Below are 11,824 nucleotides of genomic sequence, written 5' to 3'. Positions count from 1 at the left end.
GTTTCTTTATTTTGGAGATAGGTGGGAGGGATGGGGAGGAGAGGGAAATGAGAGACAGAGGGACTGGGGTTCTGAAGCAGGGAAGGGGCTGCTTTGGGGGCAGAGGATTTCTGAGGTGGTCAGGAGGGCTGAGGGGGCATGGGTATGCTGACAGACTGGGCCTCACGTGGGCGCTGCTACCTGTGCCTCCTCTTCAAGGCCCCTTTTCCTCATCCAGGTCACTAGCGAGGAGAGGAAGGGGGTGGCCCAGTCACCAACATTCTGTTTTCACAGGTGCATTCCTGCCTCCTGCCCCTGCCCCATCTGTTCAGATTTGGCTTCTGTTATCTACCAGCCAGTGCTGCTCTCACAGGCCCCCCCCCAAGGCAAACCAGCTCATGGCTGTAGATAGCTTCTGATTTTAGGCTGAGAGATGAGTGGGCAGCGATTTGCCCAAGGTCATGTGGGTAGTAAGGGCAGAACCAGCAGTGACCTTGGGAATAATAGCTGCTCAAGGCTCAAGCTACCCTCTCTGGCGACCCAGCTTTTAACTTCACTGAGCCCTCTGGAACCTCTAAAAATAAAACTTTGCTTCCCCTTCAAACCCTCAACTCATTACTACTTCCAGTGCCCCATTCGCCCTGGAATGTGACCACTGGAAAGTTTTCTTTGCAGTCCTCGCGAGTGGAGGTTGCTTGCCTTTCTCAAACTCGGCAGGCCTGTGGCGTATTGCAAAGCCCCTGGCTGCCATGGCAGCTACACCCCTGGGCTGCGGCTCTCCCCAGGCCTCGCAGACACCCTGCCACACCCATCCAGGGTGCTGGTACCAGACTTGGGCTGTTGGCGAGGCCCAGCCGCCTCCTCACTAGTGGGCGGACTCTTCCAACACTCTGGCCTTTCAGTCCTCAACCTCCTTGGCCATAATGACCTTCACCTCTGCTCCCACTCGGACCTCACCCTCAACCTTGGCCACTCTCTTCATTTATCCCCGAATTCTTCCCAGGCGTGGCCCATCCTCAGTGTCCCTCCTGGCCTCTGCTCTAACACCCCCGTCGAGACATAGACCTAGGACTGCCCCCTGGGGTCTCAGTAACTTCTCTTCCCCAAAGTCAGTCATCTCAGACACTCTTGACTAAAGACGCCCCAATTCTCTCCCCATCTTATCCTCCTGACCTGCCCAGAAAAAACCTTCAACCCTGGAATCCTGTTCATGGCTACCACATTTGCTCGAAAAAAACCGCATAACCAAGCGCGCTGGAGTCAGTCATTACACGTTATGGTTTTCAACTTCATCTGAGCCTGTAATGCTACCTGGAAATCTCTTCACCTCCCCCACTGGCTCCTTTGCACAGTCCCCAAGGCAGATATTTCAGCCTCCACCACCCACTCCTTGAAACTTTTATTCCACTCTCAGACCCCTTCTTTGCTGTCTTAGCAGCTGTGCTTGCCTCCTACCCCCGCCCCCCACCCTCCCTGAGAAGAGCAAGTCCACCAGACTGGAGCAGGCTCGGCTCTGCTCAGAGGAACATACCCTCTCCCCTCCTGCCTCAGGCGAGCCCGCTCCTATTTGAGGCCACCCTGTTCACCTGGCCTTAGATCCCATCTCTCTGGCATCCCTCTCTCTTCAGTGCTCTCTTTTTCACCTCTGAAATGCTCAAATCTCCCTATACTTGGATAAAGAAAAATCCTTTAGGTTCCCTTCAAGCTATTCTTTTGCGGTACGCGGGCCTCTCACGTTGCGGAGCACAGGCTCCGGACACACAGGCTCAGCGGCCATGGCTCACGGGCCCAGCCGCTCCGCGACATGTGGGATCTTCCCGGACCGGGTCACGAACCCGCGTCCCCTGCATCGGCAGGCGGACTCTCAACCACTGCGCCACCAGGGAAGCCCCAAGCTACCCTTTTGTTCTATGAAGCTAACTCCCTCCTCTTTACCATCAAGCTTCCTTTTTTTAACTACAGCAGTTATATTAAAAAGAAAAAGAATTCTCAGACTTCTTGCAACAGTGACACAGAGCCGCATACCCCATTTCTGTTTCTGAGTCTTCTCTACCAGTCACCCCCCCTCAACCCATTAAGACTGGTGTTGGCCTTCCCCACACCATGAGAAATGTTCCCACAAGCCACACCAAGGATCTCTCAACTGCCAAATTCAATGGCCAATCTTCAGGCTTCATCCTGCTTGATCATCTCACAGCGTTTGATATGCTTGGCGCTCTGTTCCTGAGCCTCTCCCCTCCTTGGCTTGTGATTGAGCCCCTCAGAGTTCTGTCCCTGTCCCCTCCTCTCCTGCCCTGCCCTCTGCCAGGGTGATCTAGCTCATCCTCTCTCTTACAGTCTCTAAGTCAACACCCCCCCCCCCACCAAAAGACACCTCTGGCCCAGAGCCCTGCCCTTTTCTAACTGTCCCCTGGGCATCTCCCGCTGGATTCCCTACAGATACCTCAAAGGTCTCGAACTGGGCCATTCCTCTTTCTGCAGAACCTGTTTCTCCTCTTGCCTTAACACCGCCCAGTCCCAAGCATAAACTCCCCGTCATTCTCAGCACCTCAATCCTGAGGCCATCACCAACTTTTCCTGAGATAAGACAGCCTCCTCTCTGGTCTCCCTGTTCCTGCCCAGCCTCCATTCTGCCTCCTTAGCTTACTGTCCTAAAAGACAAATATGATTATATCACTCTCTGACTGAGGATCTTCAGATGGCAAAGTGAGGCCCTCTCCCACCTCTTCCTGCCTCATCTCCCAGCATGCTCTGCAGTCTCCACCCGGCCACACATACACGTCTCCCTTAGCTCCGCCCGCCCCGGAGCACCCGCGCACCTCCTAAGTGTCTCACGTTCTCCAAACTCACACACAAAAGCTTCGCCCTGGAATGCTCTCCTCCACTCCTCAGCCTAACAAACCCCTGGGGTGCCCCCAAACCCACCTCTTTTTTCACTTCTTCTATGAAGCCTTCATTAATATCCCCCCATTCCAAATTGGTTGTTCTGTCCTCTGTGCTGCCCAGAGCCTGCTTCACTCCTTGATCGGGGCGCTCTCCACATTTGTCACTGATCTATTTGATGTCACTCTCCCCCACCATTTGGTGGGCTCCTCCAGGGCAAGCCTCCCTTCCCTCCCCTCCCTTTATCTCCATCTCCAGCTCTAGCAGAGCACCAGGCACCCAAGAAGCCCTTGGTAAATGTGACAGAACATCTTAGGCCTCCCAGGCCCCAACTCCTTCAGCTTTCTGCTCACCTGAATTCGGAGCTGGAATCCGATAAGAGGGGCCTGCCCAGCGTTTCTTGGAGCCATTGCTGCAGTAACGCCTCCTGCTCAGGACCCTTTCTGCGAGCTGCCGCCAGCCATAGGCGGGGGCCGTCCTCATCACTGGAGTCCCTGGAGAAGCCTCCCGTCTCAGTAGCCCACAGAGGTCCTGGGGGAGGGGTGGCTGCTCCCACTGCCCCCACAGACTCCGGCCACCCCATGTCACTGGAGACTCACAGCTCCAGGTCCAGCTCCCCCTGGTAGGAGAGGGGAGATGCACACACGGAGCAGGTGTTGTCCAGGAGGCGGAAGCAGGTGAGACAGAAGAGACCTGGAGGAGGCCCGGAGGAAAGGAGGTAAACTTGTACCCCCACAACCACTGTGCTCCCCAGCTTTCAGCCCTTGCCTCCCCGACCCCACTCTTGGGAGGACCATCCTCATCGAGCGGTGCACACTAGGGAGTTGCTGCAACGCCACTTGCCTATAAATTCTATTTGCACCGGAGGATTAAGGCTCACAGGGAAAATGAGCTACCTGAGGGTTCTGTGTAAATGAGGACATGCATAGTAATGAAGGGAGGGGTACAAAAGGTGAGGTACAGGAGAAGTCCATAAAAGAAGGACAACAGCTGATTGTCATATGCAAATGTGGTGAGTCCCAGAAGGGAGAGGCATACTCCCCAGAAGTCTCACCTCGGCAGCCTGGGGTACTGCAGGACACCGAATTCTCTGTGTCCCCCTCATCCTGGGGCTGCCCGCAGCCCAGGCAGTAGGTCTGGTGCTGCCTAGAGTGGCTGATAAACGGAGCCAGGCAGGAGCACCTGAGGAGAGGGGTCCCAGACACTAAGCAGGCCAGCCCAATATATCCAGACAAAAATGTAATTCAAAAAGATACATACACCCCTGGGACTTCCCTGGTGGCGCAGTGGTTAAGAATCTGCCTGCCAATGCAGGGGACATGGGTTCGAGCCCTGGTCTGGGAAGATCCCACATGCCATGGAGCAACAAAGCTGGTGTGTCACAACTACTGAGACTGTGCTCTAGAGCCCGCGAGCCACAACTACTGAGCCTGCGAGCCACAACTACTGAAGCCTGCGCGCCTAGAGCCCCTGCTCCACAACAAGAGAAGCCACAGCAATGAGAAGCTCGCACACTGCAGCGAAGAGTAACCCCCACTCGCCGCAACTAGAGAAAGCCCGTGTGCAGCAATGAAGACCCAATGTAGCCAAAAATTAATTAATTAATTAAAAAGATACATACACCTCTATGTTCATAGCAGCACTATTCACAATAGCCAAGACATGGAAACAACCTAAATTTCCAAGGACATATGAATGGATGAAGAAGATGTGGTACATATATATAATGGAATACTACTCAGCCATAAAAAAGAATGAAATAATGCCATTTGCAGCAATATGGATGGACTTAGATATTATCATACTAAGTGAAGTAAGTCAGAAAGAGAAATACTATGTGATATGGCTTATACATGATATCTAAAATATGACACAAATGAACTTTTATGAAACAGAAACAGACTCACAGACATGTGGTTGCCGAAGGGGAGGGGGGTGAGGGAGGGATGGAGTGGGAGTTTGGGGTTAGCAGATGCAAACTATTATATATAGAATGGATAAGCGACCAGGTCCTACTGTATAGCACAGGGAACTCTATTCAATATCCTGTGATAAACCATAAAGGAAAAGAATATACATTAAAAAAGAGTTTATGTGTGTGTGTGGCTGAATCACTTTGCTGTACAGCAGAAATTAACACAACATTGTAAATCAACTATATTTCAATTTTAAAATTAATTAATTTTTTAGAAAAAGCAGGCCAGCCCAGCCAGCATAACTAACACTTGTCTTCTCTAGCACCACCCTCCAAACCAAGGGTAGCGCTTCCTGTAGGCAAACCTCCATCCCTCTGACTATAGCAACAACATCTCTGCTTCCTGTCCTCCTCCTTTCACTCCCCACCCCTAAGAATCCTCATCCCCAATCCATTCATGCATGAATGCCATGGAATGAGCACCGTCTTCAAACAAACCTCTGGACACCTAGGAAGGACAGTGATCCATTCTGACCTCCGGCTCTTTTTCTACCCCCTCTCACCCCACTTCATATAAGGAAGGACAGTGGGCTCACCGCCTGGCCAGCACCTGGAGGACACTCATGTGGCCCTGGTCAGCTGCCCGTCTCCTCACCGATCGGTGCAGGGCAGGCAAAAGCTTGGTTCGGCGGCTCAGAAGTACATTGTAGAGGTAGGAGATCCTCTCCTGCCGGAGGGGAGGTCAAGGAAGGGGTCCCCTTGATCTTGTTTCTTCTACCTGGAATGCCCTCTGCTCCCGCCTCACTCCCTACCTTTGCCTTCTGTCCAACGCCTATGAATCCCTCTAGGCTTGGCTCAATGCCCCTTCCTGGGGGAAGACTTTGGGACTTCCCTAGGTGGATTCACCCATTCCCTCCTCTGGATTTCCATAGCACTTTATTCATTCCTTAATAAAAACACTTTTTTCATTGTGACATCTGGTTAAAAGACTGTCCGGCCTACCTCAAGACTGTGTCTGGTTCACCTTGGCATCCTGGAGGCCAGCACGGTAACTGGCATACGGTAGATGCTCAGTGAGTGAGTCATAAATGAGTAAACAAATGGTGAGTTTCCATTCACACCTCAACATGTTAACATGGCTCCTGTCCCCCCAGGGTTTTCACAAAACTTTGGAGGCAAGCTTTGTCTCAGAAAGCCCTGCCCCAAGACGCACCATCTCTGCCATCTGCAGTCCAGATCATTTGCTTTGGGGTTCAACCAGAGGAGAGAGAGCTGGGCTGCTGAAGGCCTCTTAACTCCCCCAAACCAAGACAGACAGCCATGAGCTTAGCAGCCTGGGGAGGGGGCCAGGAACCGGCCGCGGACCCCTCACCTGCTCCCGGGATGGGTAGTAGGAGGCACAGATGACCCGCCGCAGGCGACTGACATAGCTGCCGAACAGAGTGACGAAGAAGCACAGGCCATACATGACACCTGGGGGCACAGCAGACACAGTAAGCCACTGTCAGAGGGCACGAGGTGCCAGCCGCGCTCACCCTCAGCAGTCCGTGCCTCCTTCCCTGAATGGTGTCTATTACCCCCGTGCCCTCAGGGGTGTGGATACCAATGACTATGTAACCAGTGGTGCTGGGCTCCGAGGGACGCAGGCGGCAGCGCTGGGACAAGACGGTGATGTTGCCTTGCTGCAGGACATCAAATGCCGACACCAGGTCGCGGTAAATCTTCCCAGTAGAGCCAGTGCCTTCCACAGTTATGGATATTAGCACAGGGCCTGGCACAAGACACTGTGTGAGGGATGCTGTTGGCAGCTGCCCACTCCACCATGCCGGAAAGGCCATACTTTCTGAGGGTGGAGAGTGGACAGTGCAGGGCATAGAGATGGCCCCCAGGCCCTCAGCCAGGGGCCTTGGACACCCTAGGCACCCTCATGGTGCCCTGGGGCTTAACATCAGCCCTTGGAACCTGGGACTGGCTCCATGGTCCAGAGCTGGCTGGCACTGGTGCCTGGTCTGCCTTCCCAGGCTACCAGATTTGAAATGACCTGAATGGTGAGTGAGTCCATCCCCTGACTCTGTGACCACCCAGAAGCATTTATTTTAAAGCATTTGCCTGGGGGAGGAAAGGATTGGGAGTTTGGGATTAGCAGATGCAAACTATTATATATAGAATGGATAAACAAGGTCCTACTGTATAGCACTGAGAACTATATTCAATATCCTGGGATAAACCATAATGGAAAAGAATAGGAAAAATAATATATATATTATGTATAACTGAATCACTTTTCTGTACAGCAGAAATTAACACAACATTGTAAGTCAACTATACTTCAATAAAATTAAAAAGTAAAATTAAAAAAAAAGAAGCATTTGCTCAGCATTGACTGTGTAGCGGGTACTGAACTAAGTGTTTTATGGATTGTTTTGGGGTTTTTTTGTTTTTTTTTTTTTTTTTGGCTGCATTGGGTCTTCGTTGCTGCGTGTGGGCTTTCTCTAGTTGCAGCGAGCGGGGGCTACTCTTCGTTGCGGTGCGCGGGCTTCTCATTGCGGTGGCTTCTCTTTGTTGTGGAGCACGGGCTCTAGGCGCGCGGGCTTCAGTAGTTGTGGCATGTGGGCTCAGTAGTTGTGGCTTGTGGGCTCTAGAGCACAGGCTCAGTAGTTGTGGCGCACGGGTGTAGTTGCTCTGCGGCATATGGATCTTCCCAGACCAGGGCTCGAACTCATGTCCCCTGCGCTGGCAGGCGGACTCTCAACCACTGTGCCACCAGGGAAGTCCCATGTTCTGGGTATTTTTTTTTTTAACTTTTTCTGTTGGGCCTCTGGTATACAGGATTAGATTAATTCTATTCTGTGGTTTGTGGCACACACTCAGTCAGAGGTCCACCAGCCACTTAGCACATGTGGTCTCATTTACTCCTTAGAGCCACCCAGAGAGGTTGCTACCATGATTGTGTCATGGTTCAGATGAGGAAACTGAAGGTCTGGGAGGTTCAGCAAGGTTGCTCAAGGTCACCACCTAGTAAAGGACACTACTGAGATTTGAACCCAGGCCAGTCTGACTTTAGAGCTTGTGTTTTTAGCTATTCTGTTATGGTATAATCTTGAACTGGGCACAGGGGTTACCAGGCAGAGGATAGAGCTGGAGGAGTGGCAATGTCAGGGGCTGGTAAGTATGAGTGACATGGGGACATTCAGGCAATCCCCCAGGACTGAGGAAGCTAAGGAGGTTCAGGCACTCACTGCGGGCCACGATCTCCCCCTGCAGCTGGTACCGGGCCAGGTCCAGGACCCAGAAGGTGGCATAGTCCAAGAAGACCAGGAGGAAAATGAGGAGGAGGTGCCGGATTAGGTGGAAGGTTGCTAGGATGTAGAAAATCTGCTCCCGCTGGGACAAGAAGAGGGAGCCTGGGTAGGGGAGAGCTGGTCAGGACGACGCTCCGCTGTTTCCCACCCACCAGAACCCAGCTCCTACAGAGATCTCCCTCCTGGAGGCGGTTCCTGCCCCTGATCAAGCTGGAGCCCGTCTGCTCATCTGGAAGATGTAGAAGCTGTGAGGACCCCTGGGCAAAGGTGGGAAGCACTCTTTGTGGGCAGGGGCTCTGTGGCTAGAGGTGCGAGCCTAGCATCTCCACCTGGGTCTGGTGGCCTATTTCCAGTCTCTAGGAATCCTCTCTCCTGAGGCATCCTTGATACCCTTACCAGGCCCCCCACTTCACAGACAGCACTGCCCACCCCGCCCAGCTGCATCACCTCCATATCAGCACAGGCACACTTCCTGCTCGCCACCCTGCCCCCCACCAAAAGCCTCCCCAACTTCACTTCCCTTGCTCCATATCCACTCCCTACCCATCCTTCCCTCCGTCCTGACATCCAGGGTGCTCCCAGGAGCATCATCTTCCCCTTCTCTCTCTGTCTGCGTGCTCTGAGGGACCCTACTTTCCCCTTTCAGACTGAGGGCTCCCCAAAGACAGGGTTGTGTCTCCCCCCAGCCGGAAATTTCCATCAGCTCTGGCCTGTCTCCCCTACCTCTTGTCCCGCCCTGAGCCTGGCCCGTGCATGGCACTCTTGGGCAGGGCAGTAGGGTTGAGGGAATCCCTGGCCTCCCTTAAGGGTCCCTGTCTCCGGGTCCTCAGGGCCCTCACCCGGCTGGATGTAGTGTCTGGCCTCACGGGCACTGAGTGGCAGCACCGTGGGCAATCCCGCCTTGGAGCGGACAGCATCCATGTGTAGGAATCGGCTGGTGATGTAGAAGTTGTCGAAATTGTCCCAGTTCAGGTAGCGGTACCGGTAACACAGGGCTCTGGCGGGGCACACGTGAGGCCCCTAAGCACCCCCCGACCAGACCCCCCAGGGCAGGGCACCCGCCCCCGCCCCCAACCCTGCCCCCAAACTCCAGCCTCCCAGGATGCCATGGGCATGGGCTGGCCCCCCAGCAGCCCTAGCTCTCCGCCCTCACACCCGTCTTCCATCCCCTCACTGGAGGTAGAGAAACACGAGCAGCAGAGGCGTGGTGTAGCCCATCAGAGCCACGGCCTCTCGGACGCGGTACAGCTTCATGCTGACAGCTTCGTGGAGGTCCAGAGCCACCTGGGACAGGCTCCGAGAGGCATTGAGATCCACAGAGAAGTGGTGGGTGGCTGTCATGTTGAACTCGAACTCGTGACGCACCTGGTTAATCAACCTCCTCACGGCTGAGGTGCGCGGGTCCAGGGGAGAGGCAAGCAAGGAGAGTTAGGACGGGGTCGGGCTGCGCTCGGGAGGGGCCCGGTCAGCCCAGGGGTCCCACGGCTCACAGGCCGGCCGGGAACCCTCAATGTTGGGACCTACAGCGGACTGAGGAGGGGTCAAAGTCTCCACAGTCTATGCCACTGCCGCTGTGTGCCTAGCACCAGCCTTACGTCTCCACAACGAACATCTCAATGACCTGCTGTGGGGGCAGGGGACCCTGCTTCTCTCCCCAGCTCCCGCTCTCGAGTCAGGCTTTGAGGAAGCACCTCCTCTTCTCTGGGCCCCAATTTCCTAATCTGTACAGCATGGACACTGGCCTGGGTAACCCCTTGAGGTCCTTTCCTGCGTTTTCATTCACGGCCTGGGAGCACTCCTGGGCTGGCACATCCTGGGAGGAGGGAGGGAGACCTCTCAGGAGCACCGCATGCAGCCGGGCCACGAGGGGATCACTCACGGGTGACGATGCTCTCGCGCAGGAAGGTTTGGATGTACCCGGGGATGATGCAGAAAACCTGGGCCACTGAGAGCCGAGACCGAGTGTCAGCAGGGGCAGAGACACACAGCCTGCCTCTCCCACCTCCAGGGACCTTGCTCTCACAGGGCCCCCTGACTTTTCACTCTTCCTACTAGCCTCCACACTGGCTCAAAACATTTTGGCTTCTCCTTATTACCCCACCCTCTACATTGGTTCCTCCCTATCTGCCCCCACCCGATCCCACAAAGGGCGCATCATCCTTATTGGTCTAATATTTATTGCCCCCCATTGGGGCCCTGGACCCACCCTCCCACCTGACCCCTACATTTGCCGGGCCCCCAATCCTGCCGGCAAGCCCCTGGCTCTCTCACCACTGGCAAGTCCACAGAGCATCAGCTTGAAGGGCATGAGCACATAACACAGGTGGTAGGCTTGTGGTATGACCTGCATGCAGCTGTCCTTGGCGTCATCGAAGACCCGAGCACACTTCAAGTAAGGGTTGCCCAGCTCCGAGTTGCACACGTCGCCGATGTGCAGGAGCCAGTACCACACGTTCTGCAGGGCCCTGGCTGGGGATGGCAGCGGGGCTGGTACCCAGGAGTCCTGCAGCACCTTCTCGGGGGGTGGGTGGGGAACACCAGGACAGCACCCAGAGCTGGAGAGGCTCATGGTCAGGGGCCTGGCTGTGCTATATCCAGTGGGAACTAGTCAGCACCCAGGCGGGGCCCAAAAAGTCCTGGACGGGGTGTGAGGGTGAGGAGACTGGGTGAATTTTGACCCCCCACAGACAGACACGTTAATGTACTGACCTATGTGCTTCACGCCATCCATGATTGACCGGAAGAACTTTCGGACCTGGTCAGCCACCTCCTTGGCCTTCTGGGCAATGGCTTTAATCTTGTTCAGGGCACCTGAGAGGTGGGGGCAGGGGTACTGTCGGAACTCCTCTGGGGGCTGGTTCTCACCATTGCCCTGGAGTAGGGAGTGGAGGGGGCCTGCTGCTCGGGAAATGGGCAGCCTGGATGCTGGGAAATAGTTCATCTGGCGGTGGAGCAGGCCAGAGAGCGAGGGTCAGGGGGTCTAACAGGGTGCTTTGAGGTTAGGGCCCAGGACCAATGGAGAGGAATGAAGCCAGAGGACTGTAGAATGTGCAGGACGAGGGGGAACTTGGGGGTCCGTGGAGATGGGCGGCCTTACTGACGAGGGGCTGCCTGGCCCTCTCCAGCACTTCGGCGGTCTGGTTCAGGGCCAGTTCTGCCCCACAGGCCACAGCCTCGCTGGCCCGGGTGAAGTTGCGCAGGGTGTTGGCACAAGGCCCTTGCAATACCAACCCAAAGGTAGCCACCAATAGCAGTGTCCGGCCCTGCTCTGGGGAGAGAGCTCCCTCAGAACCAGGCCCCCAGCCTGACACATGGCGGCATATACCATTCAAGTGCCTTATAGAAGCCTTGAGAGTACTTCCCTCAACCACCCTCTCCCTCAAGATCCCTCCTGCCCCAGCCCCTGCCCCAGGGCCCACCCCTTCCACTGGGTGCCAAGCTTACTGGAGAAGGCCTGGGGCAGCAACAGGAGGACGGTGACTCGGACCTGGCGGGAGAATCCCATGCCCAGACTAAGGAAGGCGGCCAAAGTGAGGGTGCCCACCAGGCAGCCCCAGGGGCTGTGCCCTTCCACCAGCAGCTCCAGGAGCCCATAGGCTGTGGCCAAGGACAAGCCCAGGATAAAGCCCCCCGTGCTGCGGACCACGGCCCGCGCCACGCTCGGCTCCTCTGCCCCCAAGGGGTGCACAGCATCCTTCGTGACTTCGGGCATGGCTGCGGAGACTAAACGTTTCCCTGTCTCCAG

At 55.2% G+C, this 11,824-nt stretch overlaps 1 protein-coding gene across 1 annotated transcript; it reads right to left on the bottom strand.

Annotated features, from left to right (window-relative positions):
• Positions 1 to 6: 6 nt before the first annotated feature.
• DCST2 (DC-STAMP domain containing 2) lies at positions 7 to 11,791 on the bottom strand. The gene is given in 17 exon segments (XM_060137240.1): positions 7 to 83; positions 86 to 196; positions 199 to 221; positions 3,216 to 3,356; positions 3,462 to 3,555; positions 3,917 to 4,044; positions 5,374 to 5,504; positions 6,150 to 6,250; positions 6,381 to 6,548; positions 8,017 to 8,181; positions 8,919 to 9,076; positions 9,254 to 9,467; positions 9,959 to 10,024; positions 10,351 to 10,548; positions 10,789 to 10,890; positions 11,177 to 11,347; positions 11,524 to 11,791. Coding segments are annotated over 17 exon segments (2,316 nt in total).
• Positions 11,792 to 11,824: the final 33 nt, after the last annotated feature.

The sequence above is a fragment of the Lagenorhynchus albirostris genome, chromosome 2, assembly GCF_949774975.1.
Source record: "Lagenorhynchus albirostris chromosome 2, mLagAlb1.1, whole genome shotgun sequence".
Lineage (NCBI taxonomy): Eukaryota > Metazoa > Chordata > Mammalia > Artiodactyla > Delphinidae > Lagenorhynchus > Lagenorhynchus albirostris.
This window is presented reverse-complemented; position numbering and strand designations above follow the sequence as displayed.